Source organism: Meriones unguiculatus, chromosome 16 (genome assembly GCF_030254825.1).
Source record: "Meriones unguiculatus strain TT.TT164.6M chromosome 16, Bangor_MerUng_6.1, whole genome shotgun sequence".
NCBI classification, from domain to species: Eukaryota; Metazoa; Chordata; class Mammalia; order Rodentia; family Muridae; genus Meriones; species Meriones unguiculatus.
Window position 1 is genome coordinate 45,853,149 of NC_083363.1, and position 19,955 is coordinate 45,873,103.

At 40.0% G+C, this 19,955-nt stretch overlaps 1 protein-coding gene across 50 annotated transcripts in view; it reads right to left on the reverse strand.

Annotated features, from left to right (window-relative positions):
* Rims1 (regulating synaptic membrane exocytosis 1) overlaps positions 1-19,955 on the reverse strand; it is a 479,343-nt gene that overhangs the window by 6,608 nt on the left and 452,780 nt on the right. For all 50 annotated transcript variants that reach the window (XM_060369758.1, XM_060369788.1, XM_060369787.1 and 47 more), the window contains 2 exons: positions 3,695-3,833; positions 2,505-2,617 (listed from right to left, as the gene is read on the reverse strand). In XM_060369758.1, coding sequence (XP_060225741.1) covers positions 2,505-2,617; positions 3,695-3,833 — 252 coding nt within the window. The remainder of the gene's footprint in view (positions 1-2,504; positions 2,618-3,694; positions 3,834-19,955) is intronic.

The following is a 19,955-nucleotide window of genomic DNA, read 5'->3' on the forward strand; positions in this document are numbered from 1 at the left end:
ATAAAATCTTCTATGTTAAACCTTTGTATAAATGGTACCACTTATCAGTTTCTTCCATTTTAGGAACATATTTTGGTGTGTGCGTGTGTTTGCACGCACATGCATGCGTGTGCACGCTCACATCTATGTCTCCATAAGTGTGTGCACCTCTGATGTTAGGAACCAAATTCAGGTTTTTGTCATTGATTTCTACCTTATTTCAGACAGTGTCTTTTGTTTGCCGCTGTGTCCTGCCTCAGACTCCTGTTTCACCTCTGCAGTAATAGAATGACAGACTTAGGTCATTGTGAGGTGCTTACGGCAGGTTCGGGGAATTCGCACTCAGGTGTTCATACTTGCATAGCCGTTGGCTAACCCCCTCAGCCATCATCCCAACCCAGCTTCCTTTGCTTAGAGTTCTATAGCAATCCACTAATTTTTTACATGCAATCTAACTTATTCTTTTTACTGTTTGCGTACTCTTTAAAATAATTTGTTTTATTTTTAATTGTACATGGTCCAAAGAGGCTAGAGGAAGACAGCAAGTTCCGTTAAGCTAGAGACGCTGGGAGATTCTGAGCAACAAGATATGAGTTCTGGATAAACTTGGATTTTTCTTCAAGGGTAGTGCATGCTCTGAATCACTGAGCCATCTCACCGTCCCCCTATGTAATTTTCTATTTTGTGAATGCTATATTTAATTTATTTATTTTCTGATTGTGGTTATTGCCTCTTTCTGCTTTGAACTGTTACAAAGCATGCAATGGAGACAGTATAGCTACAAATTATATTATTGAATCAAAGTATATAAACATTTTCATTTTTTGCTAGATGCTACCATATTATCCCAGTCAATGAAGAACTGCCATCAAACTTCTGCCAGCACTGTATGTCATTTCAAGGTAGGTGACCAATATGATTTTTGTATTTTGTACTCTGTAGAGCTATCACGTTAAGTATGCTCTACTTCATTCCTAAGTTGTCTTTTTTTTTTAAACTGTGAATTAATATGAAATTTTATCAAACATGTTTTTACATACTAAACGGGTATAGTTCGTCTTGACTAATATAGTTAATTACATTCTTTTTCAGGTACTAAATCATCATGGATTTGTGAAAAAAAAAGTTGGTTGTGTTATCATAACTTTTAATATTACTGGATCTAGGCTTGGGTTCATGGTGACATTTGAAAGTATGAGTTAAGAGAAAAAAAACTGTGGTTGGGATGTATTGTATTTGAAAAGAATCTATTTTCATAAAAAGCTTTCAATGTGGGAAATTTCTTAATCACTGAATTTTAAAGGGGAAGGGGAGGGTGGGACCGAGAGGGGAGGAGGGATGGGCTTATAGGGGGATACAAAGTGAATAAAGTGTAATTAATAAAATAAAATAAATTAAAAAAAAACATTTCTACTATGTTATTATTTAATATGCAAATGTCATTATATGAAATGATGTATAACTTAATAAAAAACAAAGAGTCTTAATTGAATTTTGTAATTGCAAAGAATGGCTTGTTGCCAAAAAAAGTGGGTTCTACCATACACTCTCTTCCCTTGTTGTGTAACAATGACTATACATTTATCAGAACCATTTTTTCTCCCTTCCTTATCTTACTGTTTATACTTTTTATTCTTCTGTTTCTCCAAATAATTCTGAATACCGTTTTATCGCTTATCTTTTAGTTTGTCAATGTTCTCCCCAGCTTTGCTATATTCTTTCACTTCTTATGTTAATTACATCTCTGAGTTCTAGAAAACTCAAGTTGTTGGTTTTTTGGTTTTTTTTTTTTCATAACTTTTCATTATCTGTTATACTTTCTTATTCTTTTTAGCTCTTGGAGCCGTGTAATCTTCTAAAGATTTAAGTGTCTTCATGTGTGCACGCCCTGTATGGAGGTGTCTGTGAGGCCATAAGAAGGTGTTGGATCCCCTGGAGCTACAGCCACTTGATAAGGGTGCTGAGAACTAGGGTCCTTTGGGAGAGCAGCAAATGCTCTTAACCCCTGACATCTCTCTAAATTCCTTCATTCTAACTATTAACTTTAATGTGTGGACTCAGTGTGCATTGCTTTCTATTTTCTGCTGCCTCTGCATTTACAAAAAATACCTCCCTTCTCTTATGTTGCCTAGTTATCTCTGCTTCGTATCTGGTGATTGTATTCTCAACCTCCATTTTTTTTTTTTTTAATAAGAAAAATAATTCCTCCAGTGGAAGAGAAACCTCAAACCAAGGCTCCGTGGAGGCATCTGACTTTCAGCTGGATAGTTAGCTAGGCTTTTGATGCTAATCCTACCTCAACTGTGAGGAAGCCAGGGACCCTTCCTTCTTCCGAGCATTCATTGTTGAGTTTGATCTTTAAGCTTGTGTCTTGTAAGTCATAAATAAATGCAGCTGTGTTATGTTCCTTCAATGTCATTTATGCTTTATGTTTGGGAGCAGTTATACTTTTTCCCGTTTGTAATGCTACTGTGCAATTTTAAATGACCACATCAACCTTAAAACTGCAGGAAAATGATCCTTACCCATGGCAGGGGTGGCAAGGGTTTGACGGCCGACAAGCTGGGCTGGCCCCAGTCCATCAAGAAAATCGCTGAACTGACTGTCGGGTCCTACTCGAACTCCAGGAAATATTAAGCTACAACAAACAAATAACAGCAAAAACATAATTAGACTTCTCTTCTTGAGTGTTTCTTTTTACATAGTTCTGAGCAGCAGACATATACCCCAGTTAATGGTTTGTTTCCTGTTTATTCATGTTATCTGTGAGGCAAGCATATGGAGCTCAATACTGATTGAGAGGAGGTTTATAACCTCACTTTAAGGCCTGAGCCTCCATTCAGGAGGACTCTGTTATAGTTTTTCATATGTCAACTGTCTAGATATTTATAATTTAATATAATTAACTTTACATGTTTACTCATGATCATTTATTTTATGTTTTACAGTTTATTCATTTTATATCCTGATTGTAGCCCCCATCTCTCAATTCCTGGTCCCACCCTCCCTCCCTCTTCCCCCTATCCTGTCTCCTAGTCCACTGAAAGGAGGAGTTTTCCTCCCCTGCTATCTGACCCTAGCTTATCAAGTCTCATCAGGACTGCCTGGAACCTTGTCCTCTGTGGCCTGGTAAGGCCACATTGCCAGAGGGAAGTGATCAAAGAGTATGCAACTGAGTTAATGACAGAGGTAACATCTGCTCCCCTTACTCGGGAACCCACATAGAGACTGAGGCTCCACCACACAGGGGATCAGAGAAGATGCTGAGACTCACGGTCAAACTTTGGGCAGTGCACAGTGAATCTTATGGAAGAATGGGGAGATAGAAGGACACGGAGGGGACAGGAGCTCCACAAGGAGACCAACAAAACTAAAAAATCTGAGCCAAGGGGGTCCCACAGAGACTGATGCACCAGCCAAGGACCATGCACGGAGAGGGCCTAGACCCCCCCCCCCCCAGACATTCATGAACATTTTAAACATCTTGTAGTCTATTTAATAAATATTATAGGAGAGTACAACCTCTTACAAAGAACGCATCTAATGTCTTCAATTTTGAAAATTCGTATTTATGATTACTAATATGTGTGTGTTGTTTCTGATGTAAGGTGTGTGTGTGTGTGTGTGATGGTTATGTGGAGAATTCAGAGGTCAACATTGAGAAACCAGTTCTCTCCTTCCACCTCTATGTGTGCAGCAGAGAGACATCACTTACTTTCCCTCTGAGCTATAACTGTTGATGCTGCCATCCGTGGACTCCCGGCTTGGCTGTCTCACCATCTTCCGCATTTCGGCCGCCATGCCCGTTTCCGTACTCCGCTGGATGGTACTTTTTAACTTCTTGTGGCCCGACTCTGATGGAGGAGAATGGAAACAAGAACCAAGTTTCATTTAGCCATTTTTTTTTCCTACTCAGCGATTGGCTGTGAAACAGCAACAGTTACTCTCTATTGGCATTAAATGTTTAATAAGAACAGCCATGGCTAAAGAGAATAATTGGACTAATTAAATCTCTTCATGGAGAGGGTAGGTCTAGCTATAGCAGGCCGCAGCTCCAAGGATGGCCCGAATCCCTGGGAACTGAAGTGAACTAGTGTGTTCCCACTGTGGATCTGGCACTGGACTGTCTCCTCCCAATCTAAATCAATCCAACTGTGCGGAAGCAGACCTAAAGGAATGGACTATCTCCTACAAAAATGAGGAGAGTTCTCAAAATGAAAGACCCTACAGCATTCATTGGTGCTTCCATAGATCATTAGCCTTCATATAAAGGTACCATGATTCTTTAGTTTCTTTGATGGCTTTTACACCACCATAATTTACATTATTATTTAATCTGGGGATGGTATAGGAGTGGCTTAGCTATGTAGATCAGGTGTAAATTACCTTCATTCTAAACAAGCATAACTGTCTCTAGCCTTCCAGTTCTGCTATATGAACTGCCTGGCATTTAGGGCAGATTGTATACTAGCTCATCATTTTTTTTTTCCTCTATGATGAAGCCTTATTATGCAGTCCAATTTGGTTTTGTCCTTTCTATGTGGACCAGGCCGGCATTCAGCTCCAGACTTTCCTGCCTCAGCTAACATGTGCAGGAATTACAGGAATGTGCTAGAGCACTGGACTCATTTCAGCTGTTTATAAACTCTAAACATCTAAAATATTGACTTGATTTTTCATATGAGATATGTCAACTGGTAAGATAAACTTTTAAGTTCTTTTCCATTGACATGTTCCATAGCCATTTCTGGTATCATTTGGGACATTTTGATAATTTTGGTATAATGCATATGAAACGTAAATACATTTTATGTTCAAACTTGAGTCCCATCCCTAGGATCTTAACATGTATATGTAAATACCACAAAATGTGTAAAAATGTAAAAAAAAAAAAAACAAAGAAAAAAAAAACAAAACAATGAAACATTTCTGTACCCAAGCATTTTAGTTGAATAGTGGTTGGTCTGTATTATCAAGTATCAAAACAAGTAGAGTTATGGTGACTGTTTGCCAATGGCTCAAGAGACAGTAGGACCAGGGTGAAGTACCAATTCATAAAAAAGATAGTGTCTTAGGGTAGACTGTAAATGGTGAAGCTCTATTGGGACCTGAAGGAAAAACTGTGAAAAGAATTGGTAGTGAGAAGTCTTGAATTAGCGTAATTGTTCTTTCATTCATTCTTTCATTCATTCTTCAATCCAGTAATTGCTTAGGAAGAAATTCTTATAGTCATACTCAGTTCTAGGCACCAGAAACATATTAGAGACCGTAAGTGTTTGGCTATAATGAAGGTTACATTGCACTTTGTGTACACAAGGGCAAACAACAATGAAGATACGTCATTGGTGACAATAGGTGCTGTGAATTAAAGACTGGACAGAGTAAGAATACAGATAGTGATGGGGCTGAGCAGCAGTGTTTTCATTTGGAAAGCCAAGAAGGAGAAGGGAAGTTCCATACAGTAGCATGGGTTCTTGTAACAGCAGCAGGGCTGCTGAGCACACTGGTGGCTGGTAGCTCAAAGATGGCTGTTCTCATGACAGCTCGCAGCTCCTTGAGTTCCTCTCCAGGTTTTCTGATGATGATGCTGGCGCTGGCCGAAGACTGTTGCCACTGATCTCGGGACTCCAGGAGTGTTGTGCTGTCCAGGTGACTGAGTTGTTGAGTGGCCAAACCTGATTTTTCTTTTGGTTTTGCAACTTCTAAACACGGTTTAAACTATTTAGACATGGGTTTAAATATTTAGCATTTGTTGCATTTTTGCTTGATGACTATAAAGAACTTCAAAAATGAACAACCTTTATTGATTGTGCTTTCACTGACAAATAGTTTATGCATGTGTGTGTCACCTAAGTGTAGTGCCCACAGAGGTCAGGGGAAGGTGTTAGATTCCCTGGAACTGGATTTGCCAGCAGTTGTGAGGATACAGACTTTGAGAGCTCAATTCAGGCCTAGTGTTAATTCCTAACCAATGAACCAAACTCCAATTCTAATTTGTTTCTACTTTTAAACCCTTTTTTTCTAAAAGCATGGTATACCTAGTGATTATAGGACAGTTTTAAACTCAGTAGTTTCAGCCCATGCTACGGACTCTGGAAAAAGGAAAAAAGAAAATACATTTGAGAAGTTACTTAAACTTCTAAATTCACCCAGTCCTGTAAGCTTGAATAATTCTTTTATAGTTTTCAAGCTTTGTTTATTTCTTTAAGTGTAAGTTGGCCAAAGAACTGACACCCACCTGTTAATTTATTTATAATAACAAATACCACTGAAAAGAATGCTGTTGGACTGAGCCTGGGTAGAAGGCCTGGGTAGAAGCTAAGTAAACAGTCCCGGCTTTGATTCTGCTTTGTTTAGACTCATAGGGACTTAATATTAATTTAGAATGTAAGAGTTGGAGGGATCATTGTCTTCTTCGTATGGAGGCTACAAATATGCAGAAAGGTAATCCACTCAACAACATTGTTCAGCACTTACTCTAGGCCCAGTCTCTTTTAGCCACTGGCCATGAACCCAGAGAGAAAGCCTTGCCCTAACAGGGCGTACATTCTAGAAGTAACAACAACTTGTTCAGCAAAGGTATGACTGGAAACCAAGGTTTTGAGATCTCAACATTGTGATAATTCCATCGTACTACAGTCTAGGAAAGCACAAAACCCAGGTTATCCTGCTTAGCAAATAGAAAACGGTTTTGCCACTCATATGTGTATTTCTAAATCTGTTTGTGAAACTGTTAAAATCACAATCTATATAGGAATAAATTCATCACAATTAGTTGCACTTATCCACATATTATTTTTTTATCCATATGACCCATTAGATATAAGAAATATTAGGAAATGTTAGTTGAGAATATCACTATTATTTGCCATGAACACTTTCATTTGAAAATGCTGCCTTAAGAATTTCACAATCATAAAGGTTAGAAAATAGTGCATTTCGTGTAAATCATAAACTTAGGAAAAAAATTAGTAAAATCTCTAATGTTTCAAGCAACATTTTTTCTCAGGTTGTTGAAAAGTAGACATTCTATCAAAGAACTTTACAAAAGATGTTATATTTGCATATGAAATCTCCTTGTATATTTGGAGAAATGTTATATAAATACTGAGTAGCTTACTAATTTCTTCATCATATACTCTTTAAACATCAACAAGCTATAACATGACATATGTCACGCTGGTGTGACATCATAAAAGTAACAGGGCAGGGTAGAGTATACCAACACTTAATGTATGCGTCAAAACCATAAGGAAAAAAGTTATGGTTGGAGAAATGCAGACAGGAAGAAGGAAAAGATACAACAACTTATAAATAAATGTTGTTCAAGTCTATGTTGCTAAATTTAATCACCCAGGGAGGAACTATAGAGAGGGTAATATGGAAGGGTTTAAAGGGAGGAAAAGGAAGGAAGGCATATTGTAATTAAGTTGAAATTTCAAAAATAAACAAAACATAGTAAAAAAAGTAGTTCAGGAAAGGTAGAATGTGCCTTAATCCCAGAACTCTGGAGGTGGAGGCAGGAGATTCAGGAGTTTATCCTTGGCTACACAGTAAGTTTATGCCCATCTCTGAACTACATGAGACCCCTTCTAAAACAACAAAACCAAACAACAACAACAAAATAAAAATAGAAAGGGTAAACATGCTGGAGTCTGTTCTAGTCCCTATTTTATGAACTGTTCTAGAGAAAGTCAAAACAGTTAAGCAGGCTTGAAGGGCAGGTTGGAGAAGGCCAAGTACAAAGGTGCAGGAATCAGAATAATGTGTGTCGAGAAGTTTTACACACACACATACATATGTGTGTGTAAGTGTGAGTATGACAGTTGATAAAAATGAATTTGATGAAAGAAGGGGGAGTTAGTATGACATGGAGAGGATAGGAGCTCCACAAGGACCAAATATATCTGGGCACAGGGTCTTTTCTGAGACTGTTTCTCCAACCAAGGACCATGTATGGATATAACCTAGAGCTTCTGCTCAGATGTAGCCTGTGGTAGCTTAGTAACCAATTGGTTTTCCCTAGTAAGGGGAACAGGGACTGTCTCTGACATGAACTTAATGGCGGGTTATTTGACCTCCCCACCCCCCGAAGGGAGAAGCAGCCTTGCTAGGCCACAGAAGAGGACTTTGCAGCCAGTCCTGAAGATACCTGATAAAAGAGGGTCAGATGGAAGGGGAGGAGGTCCTCCCCAATCCGTGGACTTGGAAAGGGGCAGGGAGGAGATGAGGGAGGGAGGGTGGGATCGGGAGGGAATGAGGGAGCATGATACAGCTGGGATACAGAGTTAAGAAAATGTAGCTAATAATAAAAATAAAAAATAAAAAAATGAATTTGAAAGACAGCATGGCATTGGGAGGGAGGAAAGAGAAGGGAATTGATGTAAATACAGTATCAAAAGTAAATAAATTTTGAAAAGCAAGAATATCTTAATTATTACTTAGAATTTCCATAAGAAAAACAGAGCAAAATGGTTGACATAGAGCATGGCTGGCATCACAAGGTTCATGAGGATGAGATTCTTGGAGGCACAGAGGGCAGCAAGGTGTGGAGCTAGAAGCCTGAAGAGAGGTGAGCTCACATAGCAAGCTCCCAAGATGACAGAAAAATTCTGCTCTGGTTGAAATGTGGTGTTTTGAGAGCTACCGTGTACTTGAAGAAATTGTCCATTGTTTAGGCTGTGTGATAATGGAGTCCTTTCTTTGTAAGAGAAAAGGGAACACATTACCAGGCCTAGTAGTATTAATCAGAAAGATTTAAAAAAAGGAGGATCAGAGAAATCATCGTCAGAGCAGTGAATGCAAAAACGGTTAGTGGATTCCATCTATACAACGGGGAAATGAGTCCTATGGAAGAACAGACAATATTCTTATCCACTGAGCTATGTCTCCAGACCCTCAGGCTCTTCAACGTCTCACTTCTTGCCTCTCTAACAGAAGGGTAGAATATAAGCCAGACTTCCAGAAAGACAAACACCATTGTTTTATTTCAGATGTGGATTGGATAATTAAAACATACTGGAAAAAAAAAAAACACATATATTTGCCAAGTTTGGTGGCACATATTTTTAATCCCAGCAATAGAGAGGCAGAGGCAGGTGAATCTCTGTGAGTTTGAAGCTACAAAGCAAGTCCAGGACCGCCAAGGCTACACAGAGAAACACTGTCTCGTCTCGAAAAAACCCATATATCTATATACCTATATACATATATGTCATATATGCATGCAGGGCATGGAAGTAGAAGGACACTCTGGGAGGCTGGGAGAAGACAGCAGAAGCAGAAGGGGATAACAGAGTAGTGGGGATTGAACATATATAAAGTACAATAATTTACACATATAACAATGTCGCAAGAAAACCAATCATTTCATGTTAACTAAATGTTAATTTTATGAGGGAATGATAGTAGTCTAAATATCCAGTAACCTCCTGCATATGGAGGCCGGAGGCTATTGGACATCTTCTTCTACCGCCTTACACTTTAGATTTTGAGGGAGCCTCTCATCGAATCTGGGGCTCTCCATTTTGTGCAGACTGGTTGGCCAGAAAGCGTCCCATAGTGGGACATCAGCATGTACGGTCAGTACTCACTTTTATATCAATGGTAGCTATCAAGTCAAGTCCCGATGCTTATAAATCAAGGCTGCCTTATCAACTGAACCACTGCCTGGGGTTCCTATAACAAATTTAAGTACTAAACGATAATCCATATAAAGCAATTCAGACAACAGAGAGGAGGCGAGAAGCATGAAGAGGTGAGGGGAGAAGAAGAGGAGACAAAGGGAGAAGGGAAAAGGAGAGGGGCAGAAGAAAGGAAGGAAGGGAGAGAAGGAGGGGAAGGGGAGAGGATGGGGTCAGGGAACTGGGTTGGTAGGGTGAGGGCAAGGAAGAGAATTGGGAGCTAGAAACAGAATTTTCAGCAGCTGTTTGTTGATGGCCGGCTTCCCATGTCCTTCTAGCCAAGTAGCCAGAGACTTTTCTAAGATGTCTGCCCTAAAAGTGCCACAATATTCTTTAGTATTTAAACAAACAAAATAGAACTCCAGAAATATTCCTTTTGAGTTGTTCCAAGGTTTATTTAAAGCTACATTTTATTCTAGGGCAGATAAGCACAACTTGTAAAAATTTTCATAGCTCTGAGGTGCATTTTGGAAAATTGCCTTCCTCTGACTTTTCTAGTATCCCTCTTTGCCTACTTATTCTCCAGATTATTTCAACAAGCTGTGAAGTCTACTTTCTCTCTTTTACCTACTCATTTCCCACAGAGATCTGTAATGAAATCAATACAGTAGTAAAATAGTTTCAAATAAAGTTATTTCAAATAGTCTTGCAAGATAGAGAGAATAAACCCACAAACAATATTTTCCTTCAAAGAATACTTCAAATATTTTATAGCAGTACACTTAACCTCTTTTATCTACTCTCAGAACCCTGATAAAGATAAATATTTTCTTTGTTCTCTGTCCTGTATTTCTTTTGTGTGTGTGTGTGTCAGTTTGTCTATGTAGAGACAATATTTTTCCATTAATTTATTTATTTAATCACTTTACATCCTGATTTCAGGGCCCCCTCCCTCCCCTCGACCCAGTCCCTCTTCTCCCACTTCCCACCCCTTCTCTGAGAGGAGTAGGTACAAACCCACCCTGGCACATCAAATTGCAGCAGGACCGAGTGCATCCTTTCCCACTGAGGCCTTGCAAGGCCTCCCAGCTAGGGGAAAGGGGTTGTGTATTTCAAATTCTGTGTAGACACGACGTAAGAATGGGACTCACCTCTTCCAAGCACCGACACTTCCATGTTTCAACTTGCTTGCAGCTAACAGTTCTTGTCCCAAAGAACAGGAATTGCTGTGAGCGGTCACCCGCCTTGCCTGTTACATCTTTAGCCCATCACACTTATCTTTCCAGTGAAGTGCCTTCACTGTCCTTTCCCTAGCCTAGCTGATGAATTATAAGCAACAAAGTTCAAGATAGACTTTAATGTATGTTAGTCAACCTGAAGGTTAAACTAGATGACTCTGCCTAATAGTATTTAAGAGAGTAACACACACACACACACCTATATTGTGTTTTGGGGAAAGCCAAGTCAGAAGATTCAAATGCTGAGCATCCTTGTGTAAACTGACTGATTTCACAGCCTCCACCTTTCCAGTTGTAGTGTTATGGTGTGAATTGTGTCTCCTCCTCTTTTTATGCAAATGCAAAAAATTTGAGGACTTAGATACTAGTATCTTCCAGTGTGACTGTATTTGGAAAAATAAAACATGTTCTTTAAGATAGGCATAATCCAATAAGGCATAATTACAAAATTAGATTAGAAAGGGGAGAGGAGAGGAGAGGGGAGAAGAGTGAGTGGGAAAGGAGGGAAGGGAGCAGGAAGAACGGGAGAAGGGGAATAGAGGAGAGGAGGAGAGGAAAAGGGGGCACTTTGGCCCCTGTGCAGAGGTGCCACATCAGGAAGAAGCAGGAGAGAACCACTATTTTCAGGACTCCAGAGAAAACAATGCTGTCAACATCTGTTTTTACTCAGACTCTTGGGCTTAAGCCATTCAGTCTGTATTCCTTTGTAAGGACCTAACAACAAAACAGCCAAAGAATGCATCATGGTTTTCACATTCTAAAGCTCTCAGTTTCTTTAACAAGTGTGATGATTTAAATTCAATTTACAGCTTGGGGATAAGTACTCGCCCCTGGGGTCTGAGGATGAAATCTTCTGGCCTGAAATAGACCAAATGCCTTGCTAGTATTGTTAATGTGGGCATGCCTAAATTGTGTAGTAGCCGTTGATGTTGAAAGGATGATCAAAACCCATCCCATTGTAATCCCAGCAACTCTGGGAGTTAGATGCAGGAAGATCTCTGTGAGTTCCAGGCCAGCCTGATCTACAAAGTGAGTCCAGGTTACACAGAGAAACCGTCTCAAAAACCAAACCAAACCAACCAACAAAACCCAAAACAAACAAACAAACAAACAAACAAACAAACAATCCCATTTGGTTCAGTTTCTTTGTTATTCTCTTTTGGGCTAAACTGAGATGTAGACAGATTTCCTAGAAGTACAATGGTGCTACCTCTCTACCTACTACCCTGGCCATAAAGGGAAACAATGTTTCTGGTTGAAATACAGAAAGCGGTGAATGTTTTATTGTCTATTTCACAGTAAAAAAAAAAATCATTTACTCTCACTGAAGTCTTACATCAGGGATTTTTTTTTTCTACCCAAATTCAATGGCCTGACATTGTAAGTAGTGGGTGAATGGGAAACGGCCTGGGGAAATGATGGACCGAGCGCCTCCATTACTCATTATGTCTATGTAGCTTAGCTTCTCTGGGCTTCACTTCTCTAAGCCACAGAAGGACAAAGGGTTAGCTCATCGATCTGCTTTGAGTTTGGCATGAGTGTCTTAGTTTTTTATTTCTACTGCTGTGATAAAGACCATGACCAAAATTAACTCCCCTTCCTTGGGGAGGAAAGAGTTCATTTCACCTTACAGGTCCATCGTGAAGTGAAGAGAGCATGTGATGGGGTTGTTGGGAGTAGCTGCATGGTTTCCGGTTTATTTGGTGTGTGTGTGGGGAGGAGGGTCACTTAAAGCATTAGCAGAATCTGTTTCCCAGTTGAAAGTGTAGAGGTTGACTGAATGTTCAAATGTCTGTGTGGAAGGAAAGCGGTAAATACTTGGAAGGCAGTTGCTGAAAGAAGAATAAGTATTCTTCTTCACTTGATATTCTTTAATGCTACGAAGACAGAATTAAAGATGCTGGGCTATCTTCTCAAGTCAAACTTCTGCAAAGAGCAATGCGTGACTCTCCTACAATGTTATCAGTTTTACTTTTTTTTTCACATCAGCCTTGGCTATGATTTTCTAACAAACTGGACAGATATAGTAGCATACGCCCATACATACATACATGCAATCAGGACTTCAGGAAGATTAAATCACACATAGTTTAAATGCATAGTCAGATGAGAAGAACGCATCACATTCAAGTCCTTTATGAAGCTGCGTTTGGTGGTATACGCTTGCAGTCAACACTCACGAAGCTTTAGGTAGGAGGATCACAGGTTTGAACCTAGTCCAGACTACACAGTGGGATCCTGTGTCATAACACACACACAGACACGAACATGCACATGAACACGCACCCAAGCCACTATAAAGAGACTGTGTCAATGCAGCATTTAATCTCTGTTCCATTCCCCCTATATTTTAAATTGCTTGCTCTGTATTCATCTCTTTCATAGCAGGTAGCCATCACTTCCACCCAAAGCAAGAGCAACAGTGAACATGTATCTGCCAAGATTCTTTGTCCTTCTTAAGAATTACCCTCTAGGTCCCCAGGAACCTAGGAATCCCTCTTGAAATGATTTTAAGTTCATGTCCAGGCCTAGTTCGGGTATTTTTCTGTGTCTGCACCTCCAAGGATGAGCAATACGACCAATGTGCGTTACTGGGAAGTTCAAGTGTACCTGAAGAAAGCTGGGACAAGTGCAAATGTTCCTTCCTCAGTGTTCACATCCTCAGTGTGATGATGCCAATCTTTGGGTGCAGAAGAGGTTAGATTATGGGTCTATAAGAAGATGGCATGAACAAGGATGTTTGCCAGGGAAAAATCTGAACAAGCTCTTAGAGTCTGATGGTGTGCAAGCTTCCGTTTACTGCTTAAGTTCATGGGTCATCTCAGAGTCTCTCATGAAGAAAACTGACCCCACCCCAAGCTTCAAGGTACAAGTCCATCACTCGATCTACTTGAAGGAAATATCACTACTGTGGGGTATTGTCTGGAGTTCTTATAAGGCCAAATGTTCTGATACAAAACAAAACAGGAAAAATCCTATAAACTGCAAATTCTAGGGTCTTTCAGAGCTCTTCCTGCAGTTCAGAACATTATGGAACCTATGCGGAAATGAGGGGATGTATTAAATCCCCTCATTTCTGTTAAAGCTCTACAGGTCATACATGTTTCTGGAGGCCCAATCCTCATTCCTGTCTCTCATGGGATGACCTTGACACCACTATGCTAGGAGCTATAAATCGTAAAGATTTGGGTGAACTATTACCCAAGAAAAGGGGCAGGAGATGAAAAATAATAAAGAGACCTTTAGTCTAATACCACTAACATGTTGCTGAATAGATGTGCTGACAAATCATTTAAAGACTGGTTTATGATTTTCACGCATTTATTTCCCTAAATACTTTAAATTGAAGACTGATGCATCTTAGCAAACATTGATTGATTTTAAAAAAGACTGAAGTAGTGTCAATGCTTTCAAAACTATAAAACTGGATACTATAGTTTTTTTTTTTAATTTCTGAGTTTTTAGAAGACATAAACTCAGATTCATTAAAAAGCCATTTAATTTCCCTTGTGTGAAATTAAAAGGCGGGGAAGCGCAGGTACTCAGAGAGACATCTTTACTCTTGCTAACTTTTGAACACAATCCAATTCTTATTTTATTAATAAGTGCGGGGGGGGACTTCACTGGCAGACATTATCCTTTCAGTTCAGTAGGCAGAAGTTATAAGATGGCCATTATCCATTGTCCAGTCAGTAAGACAGTACGTCCTACAGAAATCCCACTTGGCCATATCCAGGTGGCCTACAGTGCTCTACCCAAACTTGGTGACACATCCTACCTGGGAAGACTCTGAAAGCCAACTCTTTTAGGTATAAACTATATCCTTTCCAAAGTGGAGTCCCTCGCCTACACACCACCTATGAGACGATGGATGAAGGTTGTAGAAGAAGCCAATACAGCTATGGCTAACCACTCTAAAAATGTCATCATCTGTCCATGTTCCACTGTCATTTACTTCATCACAATTGGGGGGTCATGTGGATTTGAAATAACCAATAATTTGTTGTTGCAGCCAGCTTATTGACTCAGTTTCTAGATTCATTTGACAAATTTATCCGTGAGGAATGGGAAATACGTTTGCAGCTATTTTCTGAATGATTAGGAAGACAAATTAGAGTCTGAAAGAAGGGAAAGGCATCAAGTACACTAAGAGTTAAGCTGGAGACTCCCAGAGAGAGTGAATGTTTGTCCTAAGATTCATGTGGCAACAATGGCCCCCGGTGGGATGGAGAAGTGACCTAGTCATGGGAATCACTGTTGTGCAAACATGAAGACTTGAGGTTGGTTGCCCAGTGCCCACTAAAGAGCCTGGCTTGATGACCTCAGCTTGTACCCCTAGTGCTGGGCAAGCAGAACCCTGAAGACCTCTCAAACTTCATAGCCAGAAAGTTTAGCCTGATTGCAAGCTCCATGTCTCACTGAGAAACCTTGCCTCAAAAGACAAATTAGGTGGTTCCTGAGAAATGACACACTATTGCCATGTGCTCTCACATACACCTGCACACATGAGCACATACAAATACTTGTGCATGAGTGAGTGTGTGGGTGTGTGTATGCGTGAGCGCACGTGCTTGCATACACACACTATCAGTTTAGGGAGGTTCTGGCTGATGAGTCCTTTTAAAGTAAAATATTCTGGATACCTAATTTAAAAAAACAAAACAAAAAACCCAAAACTGAGATCAGACACCACCTCAAAGTGGCATTATTATCTGTAATAAATTGTCTTAATCTGACCATGAGGGCAGGCTGTGTGTCAATCAGGAAGAAGGACCGACTATAACCAGGAATGATATAGTTTATGTATAAAATATTGATTTACTGCACATCTAAAGAAACTAAGCAAGAGAGAGGACCCTGAGTAAAACGCTCAATTCCCATCCTGAAAGACAAAGAGGATGGACATCAAAAGAAGAAAACAGGAAACAACCTAGGAACCTGCCACAGAGGGCCTCTGAAAGGCTCTGCCCTGCAGACCATCAAAGCAGATGCTGAGCCTTATGGCCAACTGTTGGGCAGAATGGAATGGAATCTTATGTAAGAAGTGGGAAATAGTAAGAGCTGGAGAGGACAGGAACTCCACAAGGAGAGCAACAGAACAAGAAAATTTGAACACAGGGAACTTTCCAGAGACTCATGCTCCAACCAAGGACTATTCATGGAGATAACCTAGAACCTTTGCACAGATGTAGCCCATGGCAGTTTAGTGTCCAAGTAGGTTCCATAGTAATGGGAAGAGGGACTGCCTCTGACATAATCTGATTGGCCTGCTCTTTGTTCACCTCCCCCTGAGTAGGGAGCAGCCTTACCAGGCCACAGAAGATGACAATACAGCCACTTCTGATGAGAACTGATAGACTAAGATCAGAAAGAAGGAGAGGAGGACCTCCCCTATCAGTGGACTTGGGGAAGGGCATGCGTGAAGAAGGGGGAGGGAGGGTGGGATCGGGAGGGGAGGAGGGAGGGGCTTATGGGGGGATACAAAGTGAATAAAGTATAATTAATAAAAGTTAAATAAAAAATTAAAAAAAGAAAAAAATTTAAAAATTCAAGTAAAAAAGATTAATAAATAAGAGGTGCATATGTAAACAAAAAAATTCATCTTCATTTCTTAGACTCTAAAATTATAATTGTTGCAATTGCTAGAAATTATCATTATCTAATTTAACTCACAGCTGTAACAGCTTTTTGTATATTGTAAATTAATTTATCTACTAAATAATCCATGATATTGAATTATAATAAATACTGTCATTTGTGCAGAAAAAAACATATTGATTTATACTGCATTTGTTTTCCAAGGAAATTTGAGAAACTACTGGAAACTGCATCTTGGCTGACTCTGGTAAGAATAAGCATTAAAAAAAGAGAGAGAAATATACAGTTGCATATCCCAAGACATGAACAAAAAAATCCTCAGAAAGTAAGATAAAAATATTTGGTGGTTTGCTGCAGCCATGAATCATCTGAAGGAATGGGCGGGCATGGGAGCATTAGCAGGCCTTCGGGTGTTGGTCTCCTTGGTTTGCCTGTGGTATATATGCAAGATTAGAGTCTCACAACAGCGTAATGCAGCCATGATCATTCAGGCCTCTACAGCCATTGAAGCAGGACAGTCTCCCCAAGCATGGTTGGCTACCATAAAAAGCTAAAATGTTACGCTCAGGACGTGAGGCTAAGCACTGCACTCAGGGTCAGCTGCTTTCGACCCAGAGAAGAGCAAGTCTGATTGCATGCGAAGGGTTGATGCCCCAAGTCCCGCCTCTGAGAAAAAGGTATTGGACGGGTCTGATGCTCTTTGGGTGGATGACACCTAAATGAACATCTGTACAAAGTCCCAATTTATTTCTAATATCAGAGATCAGACCTCTACTCTTGCCTGATGCGTCTAAAACAAAAAGGGGGAACTGTAGAGAGCTGTGTAATGCCACGCCTTAAAGATGGAGCTGGTTTCTGCCTTCCACCTTCCTGATGGTGAGTGCTCTCTGTCACAAACAACTCCATACTTGGCTAAGGCTGAGGATCTGGCTTGCTTCCATGTATGTGGGCCTATCTGCATTGCCCACGTGGCACGCTGGGGTTGGCTACCCAGAGGCTATTTAAGCTGTGGGCTGGCTTTCCCCAGGGTCAGAAGATTGTTCAAGGTTCCTGATATACTGCATTGAGAAGAAAAAAAAAATCAGAAAGAAGGAGAGGAGGACCTCCCCTATCAGTGGACTTGGGGAGAGGCATGCATGCAGAAAGGGGGGGAGGGTGGGACCGGGAGGGGAGGAGGGAGGGGCTTATGGGGGGATACAAAAGAAATAAAGTGTAATTAATAAAAGTTAAATAAAAAATTAAAAAATATTTGGTGGTAAATACTGTTAGCCTGCAGTATTAAAAATTAAATAGATAATAAGATTAATGTTAATGACATCAATATTCAACATAAATAATACCATGCATTTCTATCCTTGCTACCTTCATATTTTGAAATCTGGATAATAAGTGGAAATATACAATGCCTAAAATGTGGTAGGAAACATGGTGGACTGATTGATACTCCGTTCTCTCCAGAAACAGAGCTATTGCACGCCAGTGAATTAACTGAATTGAGACAAGAACTGTGTTAATTGATTCTGTGGGGCATCGATGGATATTTCTAAGCAAACATGTAAGCGTCAATATACTGAAAATGCCAAAAACAGAAAGCTATAAAAGGTTCAATGACAAATGCAACAGTGATGTTAATTTGACACCCTTAAAAAGCCTATTTGTTTCCATCTCTCTGTTCTCTAGATTTCACTCCTCTGAAGACACTACGTTCCCTTCTTTGTATGCAAGGAGAGTTCTGACAGTTGGCTGGGTAAGAGATGTGTTCTGTAAACCACACAGAAGTGTAATCTGATTTAGTTACGCTTAAACAAGTAGGAACAAACGCACTTACTTAAGTAAGTGCCTGTTCTTAGAGGGAAGACGCTATCATACAAGCTAAAAACAAGCCTGACACCTTGTTATTGGAACAGATGAAAGTTTACCATCATTATAAATGATTTTTCTTGATGCATTTTTTTTCAGATTTATGCAGTATTACTGATGAGCTTTGAAAATTAACAATGAGCTGAAAACCTTGAAAAGGAGACTGAGTAAGTGGGTTAAACTAATTTAGGATAGACATGAAACAGCCCTAGAACTTAAAAAAAAAAAGTGTCCACATGTAGAGACTTTATTAAAGAGTGCAAAATGCAGTGCTGGCAAAACCTAAGGCACTCCTCATTGCTCCTTATTACCACTGTGAAACGTGGCGGCCGACACTTCCAGCTGCAAGCAAGTCCACACTCAGTGAAAACAGTGGTCCTTGTTCTGCATCCCAGGCTTATTTCATAGTGATCACACACTGTCACACTTCATTTGTTCACACTTCATCAGGATAAACCTAACAGTCAAAGACTCCAGCATCTCAAAGCTCAGTTTTAAAGTAAAAAGGGAGTGCTGTCTCACTACTGCCCTCTATAATGTCCCCACAATGAAAAGGATTCTGGTCGCTGTAAAACAGTGCCACCAGGGGAAATCACCCTGGGCTCTGTTGTTCACTTTAGAAACTAGAAAATTCTGTTTCCAAATCTAATTTCGATGTAGAAAAGTGAAAGTCAACTATGCTCTCGAAATTGTCCTTAAAAAAAAAAAAAAAACTACAAAAGAAAATAAAAAATCTCTGTGCATCTGCTACCTTAACTTCTACGTAAAAGCTGATAAAAGCAGCATTTCGATGAAGAAAAGTTTACATTTGTTCTAATGAATATATGTGGCCTGGGACTAAATCGATCTGAAACAAACAAACAAAACTCCCAAAAAGAGCTTCCTCTTGGATTTAAAAATCACTGTCTACTTTTTTAGATTAAACACACACACACGCACACACACAGACACCAATGAACTGAACTGTATGAAAATACATGAAACAATTCTATAAAAGAGCGTGGCTAAGTTTGTACATGTTCCACAGCCTGGAGACAGTGAACCACATTTCCAACTGTAGAATGGAGCACCGTTCCTGACCCTGCTGCTCAAGGACACTGCAACACAGTATGGACATGGGAAGGAATTATCCCCTGCTCATATCTATAGTGTGTCCAGAGACTGAGCCCTACTGAGTAGTTTCCAGCAGGCTTCTAGAGCCAGAGGGCATATAACCCAGAGCTTGGATATGATTGCTGCTTGTTTTGAGACAGCTGTTTTGAATGCTACTTTATTTTTACGTGTGTGTGCATATTCTGAGCTCAAGCCACATGAGACTACATCCTGGGTACATTGTCAATCACAAAGTTGTTATGTTTATAAGGAACATTGCTAAATGCAAACTTGTTTCTGCTTATTGATAAAGAAACTGAGGATAACAGATGGTAGATAATTTTGCCACAGTCACAGAAATACATGGCAGAATTAAAACGCAAATCTCGTAGTTTTAGGTTACATTCTTGGCTTTGCAATTTACTGAGCCCTGGCCAGGCTGCTTCTAAAGGGCCCAAAGGTACACTGGGGCCTTCCCGCTTTGTGCTTTTGACTGTCCCTTGAAAGCCAATCGAAGGTTCAGGATGTGGATAACTCCAGTAGGTAAGTTTTTCTTGACTTCCTC